General features: G+C 31.0%; 2 protein-coding genes and 1 long non-coding RNA gene across 5 annotated transcripts in view; all 3 read left to right on the top strand.

Moving 5' to 3' along the window:
- The window catches only part of LOC107363459 (uncharacterized), a 32,392-nt gene extending 24,673 nt beyond the window's left edge, over positions 1-7,719 (top strand). For all 3 annotated transcript variants that reach the window (XM_015930689.3, XM_015930691.3, XM_015930709.3), the window contains 6 exons: positions 3,819-3,908; positions 4,238-4,296; positions 4,359-4,525; positions 5,900-6,011; positions 6,247-6,469; positions 6,890-7,719. In XM_015930689.3, coding sequence (XP_015786175.2) covers positions 3,819-3,908; positions 4,238-4,296; positions 4,359-4,525; positions 5,900-6,011; positions 6,247-6,469; positions 6,890-6,970 — 732 coding nt within the window. In that variant the 3' untranslated portion in view covers positions 6,971-7,719. The remainder of the gene's footprint in view (positions 1-3,818; positions 3,909-4,237; positions 4,297-4,358; positions 4,526-5,899; positions 6,012-6,246; positions 6,470-6,889) is intronic.
- LOC149094413 (uncharacterized) lies at positions 2,814-3,703 on the top strand. The gene is made up of 2 exons (XR_016199618.1): positions 2,814-3,140; positions 3,230-3,703. It is a non-coding gene; the product is annotated as an uncharacterized LOC149094413 (long non-coding RNA).
- A 6,524-nt stretch (positions 7,720-14,243) lies between the features above and the next one.
- Positions 14,244-21,546, top strand: sona (sol narae metalloprotease). The gene is made up of 8 exons (XM_015935409.3): positions 14,244-14,758; positions 15,891-15,980; positions 16,225-16,716; positions 18,229-18,563; positions 18,633-18,797; positions 19,135-19,261; positions 19,420-19,524; positions 20,564-21,546. Exons 1-8 carry the CDS (start codon positions 14,300-14,302, stop codon positions 20,945-20,947), a joined length of 2,157 nt encoding a protein of 718 aa, XP_015790895.2. The 5' UTR covers positions 14,244-14,299; the 3' UTR covers positions 20,948-21,546.
- The last annotated feature ends 2,268 nt before the right edge of the window (positions 21,547-23,814 follow it).

The raw sequence follows: 23,814 nt of genomic DNA, 5'->3' as shown, positions 1-23,814 counted from the left end.
GTTTGCCTTTTTTTCATATTTCGCTCGCTTTTTAACCGTTGCTGTGGCTATTGGCGTTGCTAGCTATTGTTGGTTTTTGTTAGCTTTTTTTGTGCTTTGTTTTTACTCTGTTTTGTATCTTTAAGGTCATTTTGTATTAAATTCATTCATCTAATTACAGTTAGATGCGCTAACAATTAACTCATCATCATAATGTGACCTCTAAATTGTATTTAAACTGTGTACTAAACTTGCAATTGGCAATCATTTTGTCTTTTAAAATTAACGGTCACCAGTTTACAGTTGCCTTTCAATGAGTTGAGACTCTGTTTGACTTTTTCTTTCTCTTTTTTTTACTTTCGTTTTTATCGCAATTAACTAATTGGTCTTTTTTTATGTTTATCAATTGATTGGGATCGTCTTTCTAACTTTTAATCCATGATAAGCTATAAACAGGAGGAGTGGATGTTTGGCGTCTTAACAACAAGGCAAGGTAAAGTCGATTAAAAATTAGGAGAATCGTTGAATCTTTTACTTTAGGCTGTATTTAACCTGATAATTGTCTGATTTGACATTTGTCTGAATTACTGCCATTCCACAAGAATTATGCGATTTCTCATAATTTACAATCGAGTGCCTTGCTTTGCCTAACAAGTGACAGCTTGAGAAATGGTCATTGTATAATGCAGTTAACAAGTTGGATTAACCAGACGATTTACCAAGCCATTTCGGTTCAACCGGTTTTTAAATTTAAAGACAATAAGTTTCAATTAGCCGAGAATCTCTCAAACAACTTTACCAGAAAATGAATTGCAACAGGAAAAAAGTGGTTAATTTACGTGTTGTTTGGAAATGGTCATTTTAGGATTCATTAGCTTCTTTCCAGAAAACATTTGATTTTGGAAATTATTTACAAGCCCAAAGATGATGTAAATTTTTGGCAATTGTCTTTAAACTGGAAAACTGATTGAATCTAAATAGATTGACTGTGATTGAGCTTCAGGATTTAGATGTTAATTTGGTCCAGAAAGGTTCAAAAATTGGTTTCATTGTTATCAAGCGAAGGCAGACTTTGAGCAATTGATCGTAAATTGAACCACAATTAGCATTCTTTCTGATGGTTGGAATCAAGAATATTAATTTCAATTCTAATGCTAGTCATTTTGATGGAATAATGGACTAAAGATTTTCTTGAAGCACTCCATGACAAACTTGAATCTATTTTCTGATTCACTTTGTCAAACCTATTTTTGTATATTGATTTTAGCCTGAAAACTGATATTTTTGTTTCTTGTTTATACAATTTGCATTATCATCTAGATTCCTGATGATGAAGATGAAAGAGTGTAATAAAAATAACATGTGAGGTGAATTAATAATCAAGATAAACTATTTTAAATTGTAATGTTTTTTTCCTTCTTTTGTTTCAATTCAATTTTTGCTTTTTATCTCCAACAATCATGTTTTTATATCATCCTCATCATTATTATTCAAATGAATTGAATTGCACCCATGCTCTTATTTAATCAACTAAATCTTTCCTCCAAAATATCAGCAACAATTGAACACATTTCACGAAAAATGTAGCAAATCTTTAGTTGAAATCAAATCAGATCAATTGAAATCAAGTAAATCTCGTAATTTACGGGTTACCTTTTTATGGTTACCTCTTAATTGATACCAATTTGTCAAAAGTAAATTACAATTGTCAAGGAAATGGTTAAATTTAATTATGATAAGGAATACCTAAATTGCCTTCTCTTACCAACAGGTTTGCCTCAATGTAATTAAACTCCACCTAGATAATTAATAAGCTTAAATTTGGCGATTTAGTATCCAAATGTTTAAGATCTACAATCAAGACTTTCTAATTGTTGCCAATTCATTTGCATTTCATTCATTTTTGCCAGCAAAATCCTTGAGATTTATATGGATATTTTTGCTAGAAGGTTAATCCATTGTATTTACATTAATTTTTATGGGTTTTATTAGGATTGATTACCTTGTCTTTTTGTAAACAATTGACGAGATTCATTGTAAATCATTAAATTTGTTGATCTATTAATAGCGATAGAGATTAACCATTTCTCTGGCTTTCTGTTGTTGCTTTTGTTGTTGTTGTTGCATCTCGAATGTTGATTGTCTAATGTGAAGATTATTAAGAAATCAGTAAATCATCTTTCTTCTTGCTTACCTGTTTCAAATGACTTTTAATAATATTAATAATAATTATTAAATATGCTGATGAAAAATGATAAATGATGATGAAAATAATAGAAAATTGTAAATAATAATTTATGCGATGATGAATGGAAACAAAGGAAATTTTTTAATGGATTGAACAAGATAAAGTAGAGAGGTTCAAGTGGGTTTAATCATGATGATCATGATGATCATGATTAAAGGGTAATGATGTTAATAATGATGATGATATCACTGAATTGTTTATGAGTTGGTTGATTATGAAGAAAAAAAATCAAGAAACACACAAAATGTACACAAAAAATCACATTAGCTTAACCCATTGAAAGTATGGAGCCATTTTTGAAAATTTTAATGTAGTGAAAGTGAAAAGATAATTCAAATGATTTCACTTTCTTTATCAACACCATTTATTAATACATTTCAACAATTAACTGAGATTATCAGATATTTGGATAGTTGATTAAAATTTAGCATTAACTTGATTAACTGAATATTGGGAAATTGTAAGTAAAGTTGATTAAAATTGGTTAAACTGAAAAGCGCGGTCAAAATGGACAAGAAGGGGAAAGGAGGGGAAAAAATTAAAAATGTCTCGACTTTATTTTAACGGTTTCTTCAAAAGCTATTGTTTTGTGGTTAAGAGACTAAATCAATGGAAAAGATTTAGATAATCTGTGATTAAGACCAACTGATTTTTAATCTTTTAATCAACTGTAATCGTAATTACTTAGTTCTATGTGAAGTCGATCGTTTTTACCTGCAAATTATATCAATTTTGATGGCTTGGTTAGCTTTTCAACTTGATTTGAAAATGCAACACGTTTATTGCGTCTTGTGCTCATTGGTTGCTGATTGTTGCTTCATTGATGCAATTAATTTTAATTGTAGGTCACCCTTGTTTCACAAGGTTACACCGGAAATAACTGACAACCTTACTGAATAAGCAACAATTTCCGGTAAGTAATAGTTTCACTTTCTTCTTTATCTCTACTTTTGCTGTTTACCAACATGAGCAAAAGTAAAAGTAAAAGTTAATTGCTTTCAGCAATCAGCAGGTTGGTTTTGATTTGCTTCTTGGATGGTGGATTGTTGAAATGATAATTCAGATAAATCAATAAACCCTCAGGTTGTCATCAACATCAACATCGTCTTCATCTTTTTTTCTTCATCCTCATCTTCATCCTTCGTCTTCTTCATCTTCAACTTATCATCATTTCCTTATCTTTTTTTAAATGCAATTCCACTTTCACTTCAATTGACCTCAAAATGGCCGTCAACTAAACTTGCTATTACCTTAACCATTAATTCTTATTCAATGTTGAACGAAGAGAATTGACTTTAACATTATTATTTACCCCTTTTTTTCAGGTCAATTTTTATTGGTACTCATTAATAATTGTTGTTATTATTATTAGAAAACGAAGAAGAATTGAAATAATGTCATTAATGAACTGATTACCGGAAATTTGATACTCCATTATAATGTTAAAAAGATTATTAAATTTAATTTAATTGTGCATTGTTTTTCACTTTTCAAACTATTTGTTTACCTGTATACAGTTGACAATTTTCACTCATTTTTCTTTTCCTTCTTTTTTTGTGGTAACAATTTATTTTAATTGTTATCTCAATAGGATGGCGAGGCTTTAACACAATTGGGATTATTGATTGACGCAATGATGTTGAACATGGCAGATCTACATTTCTTTGCAAATGATTTACTGGTAATTGCGTTGTTTTTTTACCGACAACTGATAATCAATCTTTACTCAATTATAACTCGACTTCTCTTCCTCTATTATTGTCGTTCGTAATTAAATTAAATCATCAATTGTTTCAAATCAAGTCAGCCAGTTTTAAAGTTAATTTAATTTATTTACCATCTTTTTTTCATCCATTCCATGCTTAGTTTATCATCAGCTATTATTGTTCAGTTAATTTAATTTTAGCGTTTAGCGAAATTTAGCAAAGTTTTTTTCAAAGAATTGATTAAAGAAAGAAAAAGTGTTTAATTGATTGTTCCTCATTGTTTTAATTTATTTTTTTCTTTCAGCATTGCGATCAAATCCATATTGATGATGTATCATCTGATGATAATGGACAAGATTTAAGGTGAGTTGCAATTACCTCTGCTTGTAATATGTCGACTAATCAAGTGTTTTTTTATATTCCAGTTCATACGATTTTAGTAAAGATGGTTTTAACGAAGCAACTCGAAGTAACAATATGGGTTGTCTACCTTCAGCTGGAACAAGAAGTGGAATAGATTGGATGAGAAAGTTAGCTTTCAGATATCGAAGGATTAAAGAGATTTACGATCAGTATCGTAACAATGTTTCAAGTAAGCATCAATCTCTGGACGCAAGCACAAGACTATCAGCATGATTGTTGAAATTACTCATTTCCAAGGATAAAGATGATACAAATCATGATTTACTAGGGAAAATTTGCAGCACACTGGCGAGAAATGCTTAGTTTGTTAATATTAATAGTGAATTAATTCACTGTCTACCAATTTTAGATTATAAATAATGTCTAATGAATCAATTATTACCTAGACATTGTTTAAATTTGCTTTTGCAAATGTTTATTTCTAGTTAAGGTTACGATTACCTTGAGCTAACCTTAAATTAATTTGTTGAGCTGTTATGTTATACGCTTTGAACGTTTTTATTGCCACTCTAACGGTTTGAAAGTGTGTATTACAGCAAGTTTTGTTCATCATATCTTATTGTGATCACTTTCCTTTTAATTATAGCCTTAATATCATGTAACTATTTATTAAAGTGACAAGACCTATTAGTTGATTGTAAAGATTAATCCAGATTACTGACAGGCTTGAGCCAAGATTAAAAAATGTGTTGAAAAGTTAAGTTAAAACTAAATTAAGACGCTCAAAGATAAACTAAATTTAATTTGCTTGAGGGTGTAATATGTGAGTGTGTGTGTGTTTGCAAGCTACAATATAACAGAAAGAATAGATGATAATTTAATCAAGAGAAAAAATCAACGATGAAAGTGATTAGTGAAAAGGAAAGTTGTTCAGATATTATCTGGAATCCATTAAACAAATGATGGCAACTATGTCAGGTTAAACGTTACCTAAAATGCAAATACACTGATGTAGTGATGAACAAAATATATAATAACTGTTGAAATAATAGTTTTTAAAGAAATTAGATGAAAACAAGAAAAAATAGAGGAAAAATTGATCTAAATCACAGCAGGAATCAACATGGAATTAAATCAGATGTAAATAGACCAAACCTAAATTGCTAGTTGAAAATAATAAGGAGAGTCATTAATGCATTTCAATGAAAAGTGTATAATGAAGATGATTACTATTGAAATTGTTCACCAACGGAGAGGAGAGAGAACCTTTAAATTTTGGTCAATTTTGTTCACCTAAGGGACTATCAATTATAATGATCCAGAATAATGATTAAAGGCCTAAGGCATTGTTGTTATTGCCGTTATTTGTTTGTCGTTAATACTAATCAAATTACAGTTTGAGGTTCATTGCAATTTGATGCCAATATCAGTCATGATCATCGTTTTTGTATCTTCCTTTTCCTACTCCTTCTCATCACTCCCTTATGAATTAATAGTAACAAGCAAATGGAAAGTAACCTTAATAATGATATTTGTCTAATTTTCCTTTTCTTTTCATCTTCTCTCCCCACCGATCATCTCGATCATCTTCAATCATCTTTAGGTCTCTTAGGGAACAAAGCAAATGAATGGATGCATATTCGCAGTGAAATTGAAAATTTAACCGACAATTGGTTGACTTTTGCTATTAAATGTTTAACAATAATCAATGAAAGGTAAGGTTGACTTTCTGGGTCCAATTTAAAAGTTAAAATTGATCAACCCAAATGATTTTAATGCAAATTCATCATCTATTCAAGCATTGGCTACATGATTACATGTGCTGAGAAGTAAATATTTTGCGTTAATTTCATTCAGTTGAGTTAATTGTGACTCCGTTTGTTTATGTTTGCATTTCTAATTGTTGACTTTTCCCTCTTTTTTTGTTTCTCTCTCTCTCCACTCAATCAGACCTAATTGTGTTAACGTTCTTGTAACCGATTCAAACCTGGTTCCTGCTTTGGTAAAATTACTGTTACATGGATTAGGACCATTCTTTCCGATTGATAATATTTACTCAGCAGCTAAAGTTGGTAAAGATCCGTGTTTCAATAAAATAAAAGATCGTTTTGGTTCTAAATGTACTTATGTTGTTATCGGTGATGGTCAATTTGAAGAATCAGCAGCAAAATCAGTAAGTAATTAACCTGAATACTCATTAACCCTTTCAAAATGAGCTTAAGTTTTTGAAAGCGAAAAAAAAGAGAGCTTAACAAATTCATCATCCTACGAAGTTAACTAAATATATTGATACTGTATTTCTTGAATTTGTTATTTTAAAAAGGCTGTTGTCTCATTTTATGTATTTAATGTTTTTAATCAGAACGCACAGAAATCGCAAACCAAAATCAGGAAGAACATTATGATTATCTCTCTTTCTGTACAAATTAAATTAATACATTAAACAGTTATTTGGTTGAACAATTTATTCAACTTTTCTTGAAATCTCACAATTAAGAATACATATATTTATATATTTGGTTACGTTAAATAATGATTAATATTAATATTAACTTTCACCTCTTCTTCATTCTTCTCTTCAAACAATTACCAGCTTGGAATGCCTTTTTGGAAAGTTGATAATCATGCTGCTTTGATTAATTTACACCATGCTTTGGAGCAGGATATCCTTTAACCAGCGGATAAATATTGGTATCAATGTAAATCAATGGAAAGGAAGGCAGCCAAAAGGACAAAAGGAAAAAAAACGTTAATCAAACGATAATTCATTGAGCAAGAAAAAAAACTGTTTTATCAAATCATGAGATGAAAAGCTTACACCAAATTTTCAAGCAACAACCTTTCCTTTACCCAGCTAAGGTTACCAAGAACAGGAAAACCAGAAAATCATTCAACAATTTAAAGACACACACAATACATTATACATACAATCTACACTTCAAACCAATTTTACCTTTCACCCAACCAAATCATCTTATTTATATTTGTAATGAACACTCGACAATTGTTAATTACTAAGAAAATGCTTATTAATTACCAATTGTAAGGTTAACCTTTTCAGGCTCGCAAGCTTTTCCCTTTTATCATCATTGTCAATTATTCCCCTTTCCTTTCATCTTTCTTCGCTTTCTATTGAAACAAAAAATTAATGTTTACCATGAACTCAGAATGCGTTTTTTTAATAGATCAATCGAAAGCAAATCCTTTTAAAAATTCTGAATTCATCATGAAAAAACAAGAGAGACAACAAAATGAAGTATTGACAATATTATAATTAATTATATATATATAACTGGTTGTATTAACAAAACTTAAACAGTATCGTTTTTTTATTATCACTCTTATTATAATTATGATTATTAAAAAGCAATTCTCGGTGTCATTAAAATTTTATTTAAATGGTTATATCAATCATTATATTATCCTGGCGTTTACAACAACCAAATTGATCAGCAATATTAAGAAGTCAGATTAAGATTGAGAAGAGATTATTATCAATTCTTTATTTATTAATACAGATTACTATTAAAATTGTTTCGTTAATCGTTTTGTATCGATAACATGATTAATAGAAAAGCAGAAAATGAGAAAATCTGAAAAGACTGAATAACTGGCTTGAAAGATTGAACAATAATGGCCGGAATAAGAAGAAAAGTGAACTTAATAACAATTTTACAATTTAGAGTAATCAAAATAATTGAAATACATATTAAATGAATATCAATCATTTTTAATGTTGAATCTGTTTTAATTGTTGGGTTTGGTTGAGCAGTTTGAAGTGCAGCAAACAGATGAAAGTATCAAATAATGGTTGGAAATGTTCAATGTTAATTGATTGTTAACAAGCCAGTTGATTGTTTGCCCAAGTTGAATCAATTAAAAGACTGTTAATTGAATCAAAATTGTTGACCCAAACCAATTAAACTTGTGGTAAAAGTCATTGACTAACTCTTTGTGGTCAACAGTGTAAGGTTAATGTACAATAAGGAATCATGAATAAATCATTTTCTGATTGCCATTTAAATTAGATGACAACAACTATGAGATTTGATTAAGAAGATAATCACGATTGATGGTAATCATGATAATTCAGGCGAGAGTTGTCATCATTTTTAGATATTCAAAGAGTAACCCTGAAAAGAAAAAGGAAAAGGTGAAAGTTTTCAACTTGAATGGTTCATTCAATTTTCAATTTAACCCAAAATCTAATATTAATCAAATGGAATCACTTTCACTTTTCCAATTAATCTGTCAATGTTAATTCATTAATTGGTGTTGAAAAATGATTCCAATAATAGCTGTTAACCAACAAGTTGTTAAATTGAATGTTACTGATTGTAAAGCTGATAATGTACATGAAAAGGTTTATTATTGATCTGTGAAACTCAGTTGGAAACAATCAACTTCAATTGTAACTGATTAATATTAATAGGTAAACATTTTTCATTAAATTTTTGCTCATTTCCAATGGTTTTTGCCAGATTTAAATCAGAGTTGAATTAACTCTTTCAATGTTTCATATTGGATTCAATTTTGTTCAACCTGTTCACTTTACTCAGCTATCAAACCCAAAGGGTTGAACCAGGTAAAGATGAACTTGATAATCTTTATCATCATAAGATTCGTTGGCCTTAACGTGATTAAAGACTTCAACATTTGCTTCTTCTTTATGCATTAAAACCATCTTTTTCAACCGTCAACTCATTTTTGATTAAAATCAATCTTGGAAACTCTGGAAATCACTTTTACCCTTTTGGCTCTTGCTTTGCTCTAGCAATTATTACACTGATTTTATGATGAGATTAAACCTCTTTTAATCATAATTCAATCTCATTTTTAATTAACTTTTACGCTCATTAAATTGGACTTTAATTAAATTGGCTTTCATTGTGATCATTGCCCAACAAAACCTTGTATTGACATTTTCTGGTTACTAGCCATTTGAAAAGCAAATTAACCAGTTTTTTTTGGGTTTCACTTTTTTTTGCTTCTTCTAAATATCAAAATGTCTAACCAATTGTCAAGGTTAGTAATTACATAATCAACGTTAAATTGTTGTATCATGGCGATGGTGTGACTCCAATCACACCGAGATGACAATTAGCTTTACCATTGTTTAATGGTCAATACAGGTTTGCCATTAATTATCAATCATCATTGATTTGTTTTAAACATTTGAAGGATATTCATTTCACAGTTGATTGTGAAAAATGTTGAAGACATTGGAAGTTTAAAGGCTTTTCAAACACTTTCACAGACAAGTTTGACCATTTTTGGACTCTATATTTGTACCTTTGAAATTTATCTGATTCACCTTTTTGTAATACTTCTATGATTACATTAATTGTTAACAGAATACAGACAAAAGAAAAAACAATATCTTAATTTTACAACTTGATCTACAATAAATGCACACTTTAATCAGTAACAAACCTAAATTTTTTATTTTGAATGGCCATTATTTAACTCGCTCATTTCTTAACAAGTTAATAAGTGATGTATAAATATAAGTGTTATATGTGTATATATAAATATATATCTGTTGGTTTAATCAGTTTTTAAGTGTATCACTACAATCAGTTGAACATGAAAAGCTGTCCAGATAATAACTTCTTCTTTGTAATCATTGGCCTAAATTAACTTTTTTAATTCACTTTAAATTACTGTTACAAGGCACTTCTCTTGTAACTCTTTTTATGAGCCAAAGTATGCAATTGTTCTTCAAGTGTGTGGCGTTAATCAATAAACAACAGCCAATCGAATTGTGCTTCAAAATAATCACCAACAATATGAATAATGTGATTACTGTAATGGTGATAATTTACACAATTAATTGTAATAAAACGGAATGGAAAATATAATATGGCGAGAGAAAAAAAAGAGAAGAGAAAACACAAAATCTCAAGTTGACTCCTACAAGGTTCAAGACAAAGACACTTAAACACAAGAAATTAATAGAATCATTATTAAAGTAAACAACGTTGATGATGGAAATTATGATAATTACAATTTAAATAATAATATTAACATGGATTTAGAAATAAATTTCAATTGTTGTCTGAGCTTAAGCGAAGACTATGGTATGAAAAATGTGGGGAAATTACCCACTCTAGAGCCAAAACTACTGGGCCAATCTCAACCAAATTTAATATCTAACATCCGTATGGCATAAGGCATTGCAGACGAAAATTTGGTTGAGATTGGCCCACTTTTACGAAATTAGTTAGTTTTGATAAAAACAGATGGCACTTTTCAAAAATTAATAGGACAAACTATGGGCAAAAACTTTCGGGACTTTGTAGGTTTGTAGGGACATAAAAGCTGAGTCCGTTAGAGTTATTACAAAATTTATCGATCTACAGTTTTCGATAAAATCTAACAAGGGAAGTGAGGCAAGTGGTACGGTTAGAAACGGATAAAAATGTATAATTCTTTTGATCATGATGAAAAAAGTTGGTTACCATACAAAGTTGAGAACGCAATTGACCTTTTCTATCTCGAAATCCGATCATTACTTTTCAAAGCGCATAAATCCATAGTGAATATAATCATAACTTTTGACTTTTTAACAAATTAAAAGTTTACCTCTGTGGTAAGTTACACAATTTCAACTTATCACTATGGCTTTATGCGCTTTAAAAGTAATGATCGGATTTCAAGGTAGAAAAGGACAATTGCGTTCTCAACTTTGTATGGTAACCAATTCGACTGCTTTCTGTGACCATGAGAGTTAGAGAACTGAAACTTTACATTAATCGATATAAATTGAAGTAACACGTTTTAGATTCAACGACAGTTCTCTTGTGGCTATTGCCCGTAAAAAATTATTACTTATTACTAAAATCTTTAGTCATATGTCAAGCTCAGACTTCACTGTTATCAACAGTAGTCTAGTTTAAAATGTGGTCAATGTTACGCTGAAATTCTTAACCCAATCTGTTGCCATCAGTTACCAAGGTAAAGAAAACAGCTGATATTATCTGGTTAATCTGGTTTTCTGGTTACTTTTAGTTACCGAATTGATTGTTGCCTTAAGGTCAAGGTATAGTCAACGAAATCAAATCTATTAAACATTTAAAATCTAATTTTAATTGGTATTATAATCTAATTGCACTTTGAATAGCTTTTCAATTTTTAATTGTAATCTTTATTTTTTACCCAATTGTTTGGCAATCCGGTAAATCCACGGTTACTCTAACCGGATCTCAATCTTTGCTATAATTAATAGCTTTTGGTTAATAATTAGTAATTAGTAACAACTTCCTTTCTCGACAATCAAATTGAATTGATTATTGTCAACTGTAGCACTAAGATAATCAAGATAATCATAATAACATTACTTTTTAAAGGTAAGATTGAGATTGTCAAATTAACACAATATTTCCTGTTGTTCAGTTAATTGTTAATTTATTGTTCACTCATTGTCACGCCATTATAGCCCTTTGCTCAATGCAGAAACACTGAACAATCAGTAAACCAACGTTAATCAAGCTTACCAATAATGTTAATAATAACAAGCGTTACTCAGCTAATTACTATTTACTAAAATTAATAAACAATTAGATTTACCTTTACATTTAAATAAACTTTCACTTTTTTTGTTCAAATTGTCTTTAGGCTTAAACAATAATACAATTGTTGCTACTTTAGTTATTGTTGTTAATCAGTTTTAACCTTTTAATTATGAAATAAATATCAATTATATATTATTATTATAATAAAATTATACAATGGGTGAAGTTAAATGGTTATGTATTAGTTAATATAATTAGATCAACTCTTTTGTCTGTTATTGAGATATAAATTGTTTCTATCAAATGTAAAATTAAATTGTCTTTTAATTACCTTCTTTCAATTGTTTTAAATTTAATTAATTTCTTGATACAATTACCGATGAGTTGAGATGAACAATGAATGTTGATAAACACTTCAATCTTAATATCGAGCTACAACTTGATTCGCAATTTCGCATTTCTGTGGACATTTCATTTCTAATTTGGGTTTTATTCAACCAGAATTTGGGTTAAACTGAGTCTGTTTTTTCTGGTCATTTGTTGCATTTATTTTAACCTAAAAGCTGGTTTAAGATCTTTGTTTAACTTCAATTGATTGTCAGCGATTTTTACGATTACTTTTTTTACGTCAATTGATTAATTGTTTCAATCAGTTGCTTTGTTGTTGCTTAATTTGTTTAATTTAAACAATTGTTTAAAGTTAAACTGTAGACTTGTAAGTCATTGATATTGATCAGAAAAGGAAAGGTTGGATAATTAAAACCACAGGTTAAATTGATTGAGTTGACTGGCTTTTATTAAGTTTCATTTTCAATTGAATTCGGAATGATTTTTAAGGACTGTAATTATTAGAGTTGTAAGGTAAAGCAAGAAGGAAAGGAAGAAAAGGTAAATGTAAAATCACTTTCGAAGTTACGGTTTGTTCAAATTTTCAAGTGAATCGTAAAAACAAGTTAAGCAATAACTTTACACGTCGAAACAATCGACTTTGAGTACTTTGAGACAATAATGACTAACAGATGGCGTTGTAGCCAGAAATGATTTGGTTTAGTGATTTTGTTTTGTGATTGCCATTAAAGGCAATACTGGTTAGCTTTCTCGATCACCTTATTCAGGCTTCATTATCTTCATCAGCTCAGAGAATCGACTCAGCTAGCTGCACTTTCAAGATGAAAAAGTGAGCTGACGGGTTCTCGTTTACCCCTTACCTGAAAATCAAATTACAATCGAGTAAATTGTCAGTCTGATGTTTCAGGCGCAAAATTTGTAAACACTAATTTCAAATTAAATTTTGGGGAAAAATTGTTGATTAACGCTATTTTGTTGGATCGCTTCTTACTCATGGCGTAGTTTTTGGTACTTTTAATCAAGACAATCAAAATTTAGCATTAGACGCATTGTTACTAGTTTTTTAATTGAATTCCAAGGTACATCAATTGTCCGAGTTTGTCTAAAATGTGTAAATTCAGGGAAAATTAAAAATCTTAAAGCTTCTTATCTGATAGATTCGCCCAAATAGATTGAAAAAACGCCTTTTAATGAAGAAGAGAAGAAATGAGCTGATTTTTGCTGTAATTTCAATTGATATGAGATTGGGGAAACCATCAAATGGACAATTTTAGTTGCTCGACTAAAAGAAATTTTTCTGGGTTTCAATTTTTTCTCTTTTTCCGCTGCAACCTCACCTGTATAATGCTCCTTGCCTCTTCTCATTAAAGAGTGATTCTCAAAGATTAACGTATTCGCGAATTTAATCCGCGATAGATTGAAATCTATCTTGAGGTTAGGCCGCACGTCATGTTAGTCCAATGAGATTGAAATCTCAGAACGAGTTTTGAACACGAGATACTTTAAGCCAACGGCTTATCCATCTTACACACTGATCGAAGCCTTAATCTAATTATTGTGTGACTCATATTGTAACACTGGTTAGCTTTTTAATTAACCTCAAAGAGTAAAAAGAAAGAGACTTCTCTCATTTTTCGCATTTTCGTCACAATGGTCAAGTCTAGACCTCTAATGGCAGACATCTAACCAAGAGTTACCCAGATGAAACACCTCGGTACTTACAATCCAGATTTGTATCATTTCAATTCATGTGTTGAACTTTCACATTACTGGTTAGCTTTCACCTCGATATTCATCTAAACTCATCAGTCAATGGATTAAATTCTGTATGAATTATATAAAAATAACCATTAAAATCATTATTAAATATAATAAACAATTATTTCAACTTAAAAACTTAATAAAAATTGGTTAAAAAAGTGTGAGAGAAGAAAGAGAAAAAGAAAGAGGAGAAAATGGTAAAAGAAAGAGACTAACAGCAGCGCCCTCAACTGGAGGTTTACCATTAAATTTGGCTCCCTTTCTGGGTATCGTGAGCTCTCTCTTCTGACTTTACTCTTTAATTCATCTTATTCAGACTTCAGTGTAGGTTTGCAAAGATTAAAGCATGCTTTAATCTTTGATTGTAGGTAATGTAATAAATGGTTAAATATTTTTTTTTCCTTTGTTGTACCATAGGATTAGCCCAATGCTTGGGTTCACCTGAAAACAACGATAATCGATGGATTCACAATTCAATGGATGTAAGTGACCTTCGAAGGATATTTCAAGTTGAATCACCTCAACAAGTGCCCGAGTATGATCTCGTCCATGTTCGAGTTATCTCCAAGAGAGAAGCTCCATCACCATCATTGTCACCTAAACTATCGACATTCTCATCAAATTCATCATTACCCTCTTCATCAAAACCATCAACCACAACAAAAACTTCAAAATACAGTGAAGACTCCAAAAGGATACATCTACAGGTATTTGGTAAAGATTATGATTTACACCTGCATCCAAATAGTGATTTTAGTGAAAGGATAAAAGACATGAAAGTTTTCATCGCTGAAACCAATCCTAATGGGAAGTTAAGTTATCATGAAGAACCAATTCAGGTAAATTTAATGTTCATTGATAATCACTCGTTTTTTATAAGCATTTTATTAAACATTTAAATGTTGAACAATTGTAAATCATTGATACGTTGAAACCATCAACAAAAGTCGAGTGAAACAAAATTCAGTTTACTGGGTTTTTAGATGTTAACCTCTTTAATTACCTTTTAAATAAGTTAACAAAGTGCTATCTTTATGAATTCAAGATTTACTGTGAATCAATGTTTTATCTTCATGGTTGAAAAAATATTTAGATGATGATGATTTTGTATGTGATAGAGAGAGAGTATCTTTTGTTCAGGTCACATGGTTATGGTAAGATTGATTGAGAAAGAATAGTTGAAGGAGAGAAGAAGAAGAGAAAAAAAAACTTTCAAAGTAACGTCATGTTGATGTAACGTTATGTCAAGATGGATGAAAAACAAGTAGTAAAGTGGTGCTGAGCATCTTTTTTTTTGTATCGAAAGGGATACAACTTGCAGAAAAAAAAGATGAGAAAAGTTAACGTTAATATGAGATGTTAATGAGGGATGATAAATAGTAAGAGAGGAAGAAAGTGTACGAAGTGCCGATTGAAATCGTTTCCGCCGTCTCCTTTCTCCCTCCATCTTTTTACCTCTCTATTTACCTCTCTTCTCACCATCACTATCATTATCATCATATTGAAAGTTGCTACCAAGCAAGTTTGAATGACAAAAAATATCGGATAAATCGGGTAGCTGAACCATTCCTTAAGTAGATTAACCAGAAAAAGTTGATTCAAAGACGTTATTGGTCTCAATATATTCAACATCGACTCTTGGTTCTAATCGTGGAGTGTCTCTCTCTCTTTCTCTCTCTCTTTTCCCCTTTTTCCCTCTTCTCTTCATATCTTTCGGCTCTTTCTTTTCTTCTCTTGTTTCGTCTCTTTACCTGTTCGATTCCGGTTTCTACTTTTATTGCTCTTCATGCAAACAAACGAACCTCGTTTTCATTTATTAAAAAAATCTATTTACAGACTTTTCTGTTCTTTTCTTAAACATTTGCATAAACATTTCATTATTTTCCAATTTTTTTCTCCTTCCTTTTCATTTTTCTTTATACCTACGATTAACCTGGACATTGATTTATATTTCGATGCTTCGATTATCAGGAACAACCTGAACTTGGAAAACCTTACCATGATCATTTGAATATGGCTGCTGTACTAGTGAGTCATGACCCGGAAGGAAGACTTCAAATGGTACAGTTTTTACTCTCTTTTCTGTCTAAAAATATTTTCTCCATCTCTCCCACTTTATCCAGCCTCTTTCACCTCCTCCTGTCTACTTTATGTCTCTTACTAACACGCACTTTTTTAATCATTTATTTTACTGATTGACTTCAATTGACACTTTTTCACTATTCCCCAACACTGGCTTATAATTGGAACCAAATTGAAACAATAAACGGACAAATGATCGACTTTAAACTGATGGTTTACACAGGATGGGACTTTGGGCAACAGTTTGGTGATTAAACCCTTGAATGCCCACAAGAATGCCCATGTCGTGTATAAAAAGGAATTTAATTATATTGATTCGGATTACCTTGAATTGGAACCGGGTTTAAATTTATACAGTTTAAATGCTTCTCAAGCTCGGTCATCTTACTCTTTGCCATACAATTCAGCGTCTTCCATGAATACCTCCAACCAACATCATGCTAATCAACCTAATGCAACCAATTATGGCGATGAAAATAATAATAATAATAATAATAATAATAATAAGCATCATCGATCGAAACGCCAAGCTCCTGATACAGTGTGGCCTGAGGTACTTCTAGTGGTTGATTATGATTCATACATATTACATGGAGCTAATAGTCGAGATGTTAAACGTTACTTCATCAGCTTCTGGAACGGAGTTGATCTACGATATAAATTATTGTCTCATCCAACAATTCGTGTTAGCCTGGCTGGTATGATTGTTGCTAAGGTAATGTAAATTGTCGTTGATTATTGTCTTACAAAAAGTTAACCCAAAAATGAGGCCAAAACACAGTCAAAAAAGTCAACCAGGATTGTTATTGGATCAGGCTTCGACCCATTAATCATGTCCAATTTACTTCCTATCTTTGATTCTCTCTCTTTTTTTTGGGTTAATTTGCTTTCCAATTAAACCCATTTTTTAACGTAACTTTCGATGATAATTTAAATGTAGATGCTTTGATTTTCTTCTCACCATTTAGCCCATCAAATGGACCTTAAATAGTCATCAGAACACTATGATTTCAAAAAGGGTCATTTGTTTTCTAATCAATTAATTAGCCAGGTTCAGGGGAAAGAGTTGAACACTGAACATTGCCTGGATATTTAAGGCAAAATTAATCTTGCAAGACATTAATTTGTGTGACACTTTTATGCTTGTTTTAACTATTCATTGTTCCACTAACTTGATAATTCAACTCTTGTCAATACTTTAAACCTTATTACCATCAACATGATGATTATCAACTAATGACACTATTTAAAGGCGATTTTACTGTTAACTCTCGATTAACTCTGATGATGGAGAGTAAGGACAATCATTTTGATACTTTCAAATGCATAATGAAAGACGGTTATAAGGTTAGCCAATGAGGATATAATAGTGTCAATGATAATGATGATGATGATGGTGTTGCTGATGATTATGTCTATTATGGAGGTTTTAAAGGTCCGTTAATTATTACATGTTGATCAAACAATGAAAAATGGCAACCAATTGAATCGTTGTTTAGTTTACTTTGACATTTAATAGCTCCATTCCCACCTCATTTCTTGAACATGAGTTTTTCGTCACCCAATTTTTACCAGGAAGATTGAAAATTAAATTTATTGTCATCTATAAGAATAAAAATAACATGAATATCAACACAAAAAAAGAGGTAATTCAAAGTGTTGGCAGGGAAAAGCAAAAGTTGCGTTAAAAAAAAGGGAAAATCAATTAACAAAGCAACCGATCATTTTTTAAAATTAGAACCAATTGGGAGACAATCAAAATTTTTGCTTTAATTAGCGAAAAAAAAGAGCAATACTTCAATGATCATATTTAATTACAATTTAACTGCAATTAAATTGTAATCTGCATTTTTTTATTTCTTTCTAATCTTAGTCAGTTGAAAGATAATCCATTTGCAATTGAATATGTTTCACCCCAAAAATGCGTTTATATTGGATGAATAATCATTGAAATTGCAGTTAAATATTGGATTATTTTCAATCAGCTATCATCTCGTTTAATTAAAAACCAATCAAAATGATAATTGAATGTCAATAATTGCTTAAATCACTAGATGGTTAAACAGCTGGAAATGTTGCAAATTTACAGCTTGAAAAATATAAAACTGTTGGTCTGACAAAATTTAAATCTAATCCAATGAATGAGATTTTGGTTTAATTGGTTTGATTTTCAATCTTTTATCCTTTAATGATTTAATCTAATTTTACTTTATTCATTTGAACACAGGATCGCGATGCAACTCCATACTTGGAACGTAATCGTCTTCGTCCTCCTAATGCTGATGCTGTTGATGCCGCTGGTGCCTTAACTGATATGGGTAAATACCTTTACCGTGAGGATAGATTGCCGACTTATGATTTAGCTGTGGTGATAACTAAACTTGATATGTGTCGCCGACGTTACGAAGGAGGTCGATGTAATCGTGGTACAGCTGGTTTTGCCTATGTTGGTGGAGCTTGTGTTGTCAATAAACGACTAGAAAAGGTTAACTCAGTTGCAATTATTGAAGACAGCGGAGGATTTTCTGGTATCATTGTTGCTGCCCATGAAGTTGGTCATTTGTAAGTTACAATTTCTACTTTCATTTTTTTCAAATTTTAATTTCTTTTTCATTTTGTTTTTCTCTCAAGACTGGGATGTGTCCATGATGGATCTCCACCACCAAGTTATTTGGGTGGACCTGGAGCTACACGATGTCCATGGGAAGATGGCTTCATTATGAGTGATCTTAGGCACACTGAACGTGGATTCCGTTGGTCGTCTTGCAGTGTTGAACAGTTTAAACATTTCCTTAAGTAAGGATATAATCTTTCAATAATGTCAATACTTGGCTAAATTAGATTACATCTGTTTCTGACGAATTGATTGAATGATAATTATTTATAATTAATATATGGTATTATTATTGAGATGAATGGTGAAATTACAGTAATACGAGTAGTTGGGAAAGAAAGGAAAACAGGGGATGAAAATTGTTGGTAGGAATGAAAGAGAGAGTACACTTTATGTGTTAAAAGAGTTCAATAGATTTGTTGTTGCGTTTCATATTATATTATAAATACGTGATGAAAACAAACTACTAAACGTTATTGTGTTATTTACTGTTGTCCAATTGTTTATTCCCTTAAATAGCGGTGAAACAGCGACCTGTTTGTACAATTATCCGCACGAAAACCAGCTCCTTCCAAGAGTCCTGCCTGGCACCATGCTCACGCTTGATGAACAATGCAAACGAGATAGAGGAACCAATGCTTGCTTTGTAAGTATAATAATAATAATGATAATATTTAACAACATTTACGAGTTGAAAACAAAGTTAGCCTTTTAGTTATTCATCATTCAACGATTATTGATGATTATGATTATACTAATGATGTTGACCTTTTTTGATCTCTTTTTTTCCTTACAAACTTACAGAAAGATGCTCGTGTTTGTGCTCAACTTTTCTGCTTCGATTCAGCCTCTGGTTACTGTGTATCTTATCGGCCAGCTGCAGAAGGATCTCCGTGTGGTGATGGACAGGTACGAGTCAATAAGATCAGGAAATCAAAAAATAAAATGAAGAATCAGAGAAAAGTGAACAAAGTGGAAAATCTTTTGATGGATCATTTTTGCCTTTTGGATTAGGGAAAGAAATGTTTTTTTTTCGGTGAAAGTGACCAAGTTTCGTTATGTATTTAGTAAGGTCATTGTTCGGTAGAGATCTTTCTCATCAACTTGATCATTCTTTTGTATTGACAATCGCTGTTCATGATTGTAAGATGAAAGAGCAAGTTAAGAGAGAGAGAGAAGGAGATGCTTATTGAGCTGATCACTTGGAATGAAAATAACGGGAATAATACGTGTAGGAAGGAGCGGAAAATTGCTCGAATCATGTCAAACTGTAGATGAATTATAATCATATTTGATGGTGAAAAAAAGAAGAGAAACAGCAACTAAGTTAAAAATGATTCTTTTTATTTTCTTCCTCCTTTCTCTTTCATTGATCGTCGTCAGCTTTTTACTCTTTCTTTCAATCATCATTGCAGTTTTTCCCTTCTAACCTTACTCTCATCTGTACACACACCACACATAAAATAATAGTAAGGATAGCACGGTTCTTGCAGTAGATCGAAAAAATGTTTCTCTTTCTATTTTAAAAGTTATTCACCAAAACATTGACACCGATCCAAGGAATTGAGTTTCTTTCCCTTCTTCTCAAACACATCTCTTTTTGCCTTCTCTTCAATCATCATTTTCATATCTTTCGGTATCTTCTTCTATTCTCTCGCCATCTTCACCTTTTTCAGATACATCAACTTGTTCCCTTCTTTTTGCTACTCACTTCTCTTCATCTCTTCATCTTATTTTTGATTCTTTTACCTTCCTTTTCGCATTGTTCTTACCTTTTTCACTTTCCCTTTTCTTTTGCCATCTTTTTTTACTTTTTTCCTGAAAACTGGACACTTTGAATCAACTTTTGTCTCTATTCTCATTTTTACTTTTTCTTCTTCTTCTTCTCTTTCCCTACCTTTTACAATCCATTTCTAATTCTTGATTATTTTTCTCATTCTATTCTTAGGTTTGTCGAAATGGTAAATGTCAAGCTGAATTGGAAAATATTATTCCCGATTATACCCATGTAACTCAGACAATCAGTCGATCACCAAACTCTCGATCAAATGAAAATGTTAACAATGACAACTCGGTTCCAGCAAGCATTTCCCGTAGAAGCTCAGCTGCTCGTCCAAAATCGCGGTCTTCTTCCGTTAGACCAAATTTAAAATCGTCTCCCGGTGATAGCCTTTCATCGGTATCATCTGATTGCCAGGATAATGTTGAAAAAATAGGTGGCTCTATGAGCTGTGCACAGTTTCTTGAAAAATATAGTTATCGTTATTGTAATCATAACTACGTTAAACGCCATTGCTGTGCATCTCATGCACTTCTCTGCAGCTCAGAGTGATTATGGGTTCAAGAGAAGCATTTAGACAATCAGATAATTATTGGATAAACTGGCCAAATTTGTCCTTGTTAATTGTGCTGCCTTTAAAAATCTCTCTATCTTTCAATCCCTTCTTCCCTTTCCTTGCTCTTTTACTATCTGCCTCCAATTTTGTTGATATTTTTTTCCCAAAAACAAATTTCAATTCAATCTCTGTCCATGTTTATGATGTCCAAAAAACACCAATCAACAAAACAATCAATCTGTAAATAACTACTTTTTGGCACGATCGACTTTTTATATACATATACATAACATTATTTATGAAATTGAAAGAAAACAAGAACAAAACAAAAATTCAAACTTAGTCATCAATTTTTCATTCACTTTCAAATCGTAATGTATCTTCTTCTTCCTCTTCTTCCTCTTCTTCTTCTTCTTCCTAATCTATTTATTTTTCTTCCTCTCTCACTGTTAGATTATTTCAAATGAATTTTTCCTCTTTTTTAATCAATCACAATCTTTCCTCAATTTATATTCAAAGTTTTTGTTTAATATTTGTATTATTATTATTACCTTTTTTTCAATTGAATTTTACCAAATTTTCTTACAAAATTTTACCTTTTTCTTGTAGTTAAGCTTTTTTTTTCTTGTCATGAAATGAAATGAAATGCCAGTTTTACATCAACCCAAATAGATGAGGGTTAGAATGAAGATGATGGTGATGATGATGGGATTGAAGGAGGCAGAACGGATGGTTTGGATGATCATTTTTACTATGATGATGAACCTGATGTATTTGTAACGATCCAATGATTGGTGTTACGGTGGAAAAGACAAATGAAGATGAAAATGAGTATTTACTTTTCTTCTTCTTCTTCCATTTAAAAGGCCGGAGGATCCGTTTTGAATTATTCTGATGCATGATTAGCCAACGATGACCTTGCCTGATTGTGATTGAGTGTAAAGCGAACAATACTGAATTAGTTGATTTGGTTGTGTTTTTGCTAGAAAACTGGATTTACTCTGATGACATCCATTTTCATCATCATTTTCATCATCGTCGCCATCATCTTTGTCTTTCTTCATCGCCACCGTATTAGAAATGTTGATCATTCACTTGCAATGGATTAACATTCAACCACAATTACAATAATACAATTAATCTTTTCACACAATTGAGAACCATCAAGAGTATACTTTTACCTCTTTTCAAGTTACAACAAAAATTGTTCAACATTCATTTCTTATTGTCTTTCAATTGTTTCATTTTCATTCCCAATTTAATTAGATAATTACTAACAATTGTTAATGATATTTAAATCTAATTGTCCTTTTTTTTGTCAAGCAAAATTGTCCTTTTAGATCAAAAACAACAACAAAATTGAAACTTGTAATGTTTTTACAAATAAGTCAACCTTTCTTGCATGTAAACATCCTTGTCCATACAGATTGATCCATTGAACAGTTAATACAATTTAGTGATTACAATCAATTCAAAACCTTTTATTTTATTATCTTGATTGCAAACATGATTACCTTTCATACCTTGAAGTAGATATAAAAGTGAATATTTTAATGTCAATACGGTATAAAAATGTATTGATTAACCTGCAATTTTTTATGGACCACACCAAACGTTCATTCAATGAGATGCCTTTTTTCAGATCACAACAATATCAAACATAATCATCAGTTTTGCTTCGTGCTGATTTTTTTTTTCTTCAACTGTTGTTAAAGTTAGCACTTGAACAAAAAGCAGCAACCTTCCTTCAACTGCTACTGTTATACCAAACTACACTAATGCTCATACATTTGCTTACCTTTTTTGGTGTCTTTTTTTCAAACTGTTGCTGCTTTTTGTTGTTGATTGTCTTAAAAAGATTCCTTTACTTGATTATGATAAAGATGAGAATAATGTTGTTGTTGTTGTTGTTGTTGATGATGATGATGGATGAAATTGTTCATTTCAATCTTGCTGTAGGTTTGGTTCTTTTCAGGTAAATTTGGTCTAAAGATATTGCTGCTTTGTTCAACTTTGGTTTGCTGTCCTTTTTTTGCTGCTGCTTTACACATTAAGGGTAACATATTGAAGTGTATATAAATACAATAATAATGATACACAATCATTTTGTTAACTTGTTGTATAATAGCAATGAGATAATGATGATCAAATGTGAACAATTGAATGACATTGTCTTTGTTTACCTCTTTTCCTTCATTATTGATTTTATTACCTTTCTTTTTCATCCAAAAATTCAGAACAATTTATTATCCTTGAGATAATCAACTAATTGATTGGTTGAAAAGTAAGGTTGATATTATTTCAACGACGCCAACTTGATTGCGCTCATTGCCATTTTACTCTCACTTAATACCATTGACTTGTTATTGGTTAGGCCTTATTATTATTCACAATTAGCTCATCATTTGTATTTGCACCTTTTTGCTCAGATTGCGCCTTGCTTTTGTTGATATGGGTTAATATACTTTACATGAACGGTCCATCGATGAAAATTTTGATGCGTGATATTTGACTTTAATTTTTACATTTATGCACAATCAGTTGCTGCTTATTGTTGTCCGATGTCAGTGAATAATATTACATTATATAAATGATTTACTAATCAAGTTTGGGTGCATGAATGAGCATTACTTTTGGTTCTGTTGAATTGTTAATGTGACAAAAAATGATTGGTAAACATTGAAAGGTTAACCTGATGATTTAATTTCCTCTCCTTAACATCTGATGCTATTTTCACTCTAATTTTTATCGATATTATTTATAAGGCATTTCAAGGGCAAGTAACAAGTCATCAATAAGTGTTTAGGAGTAACAATTAGGTGTAAATTGGGAAAAAGTTGGCCTTTCGCAATACGATAATTAC

This window comes from Tetranychus urticae, chromosome 1 (assembly GCF_039701765.1).
Source record: "Tetranychus urticae isolate SD_2017Ah chromosome 1, NJAU_TeUrti_SD_1.0, whole genome shotgun sequence".
NCBI lineage: Eukaryota > Metazoa > Arthropoda > Arachnida > Trombidiformes > Tetranychidae > Tetranychus > Tetranychus urticae.
Note: the sequence above shows the minus strand (reverse complement) of the source record. Positions and strands in the feature narration are given on the sequence as shown.

Excerpts from the sequence above, each read along its gene's own strand:
- sona (XM_015935409.3), top strand. The coding sequence starts at position 14,300 with ATGGTTAAATATTTTTTTTTCCTTTGTTGTACCATAGGATTAGCCCAA. Across the intron at positions 14,759-15,890 it reads ATCATGAAGAACCAATTCAG|GAACAACCTGAACTTGGAAA; the intron begins GTAAATTTAATG and ends TTCGATTATCAG. Across the intron at positions 18,564-18,632 it reads GCCCATGAAGTTGGTCATTT|ACTGGGATGTGTCCATGATG; the intron begins GTAAGTTACAAT and ends TTTTCTCTCAAG.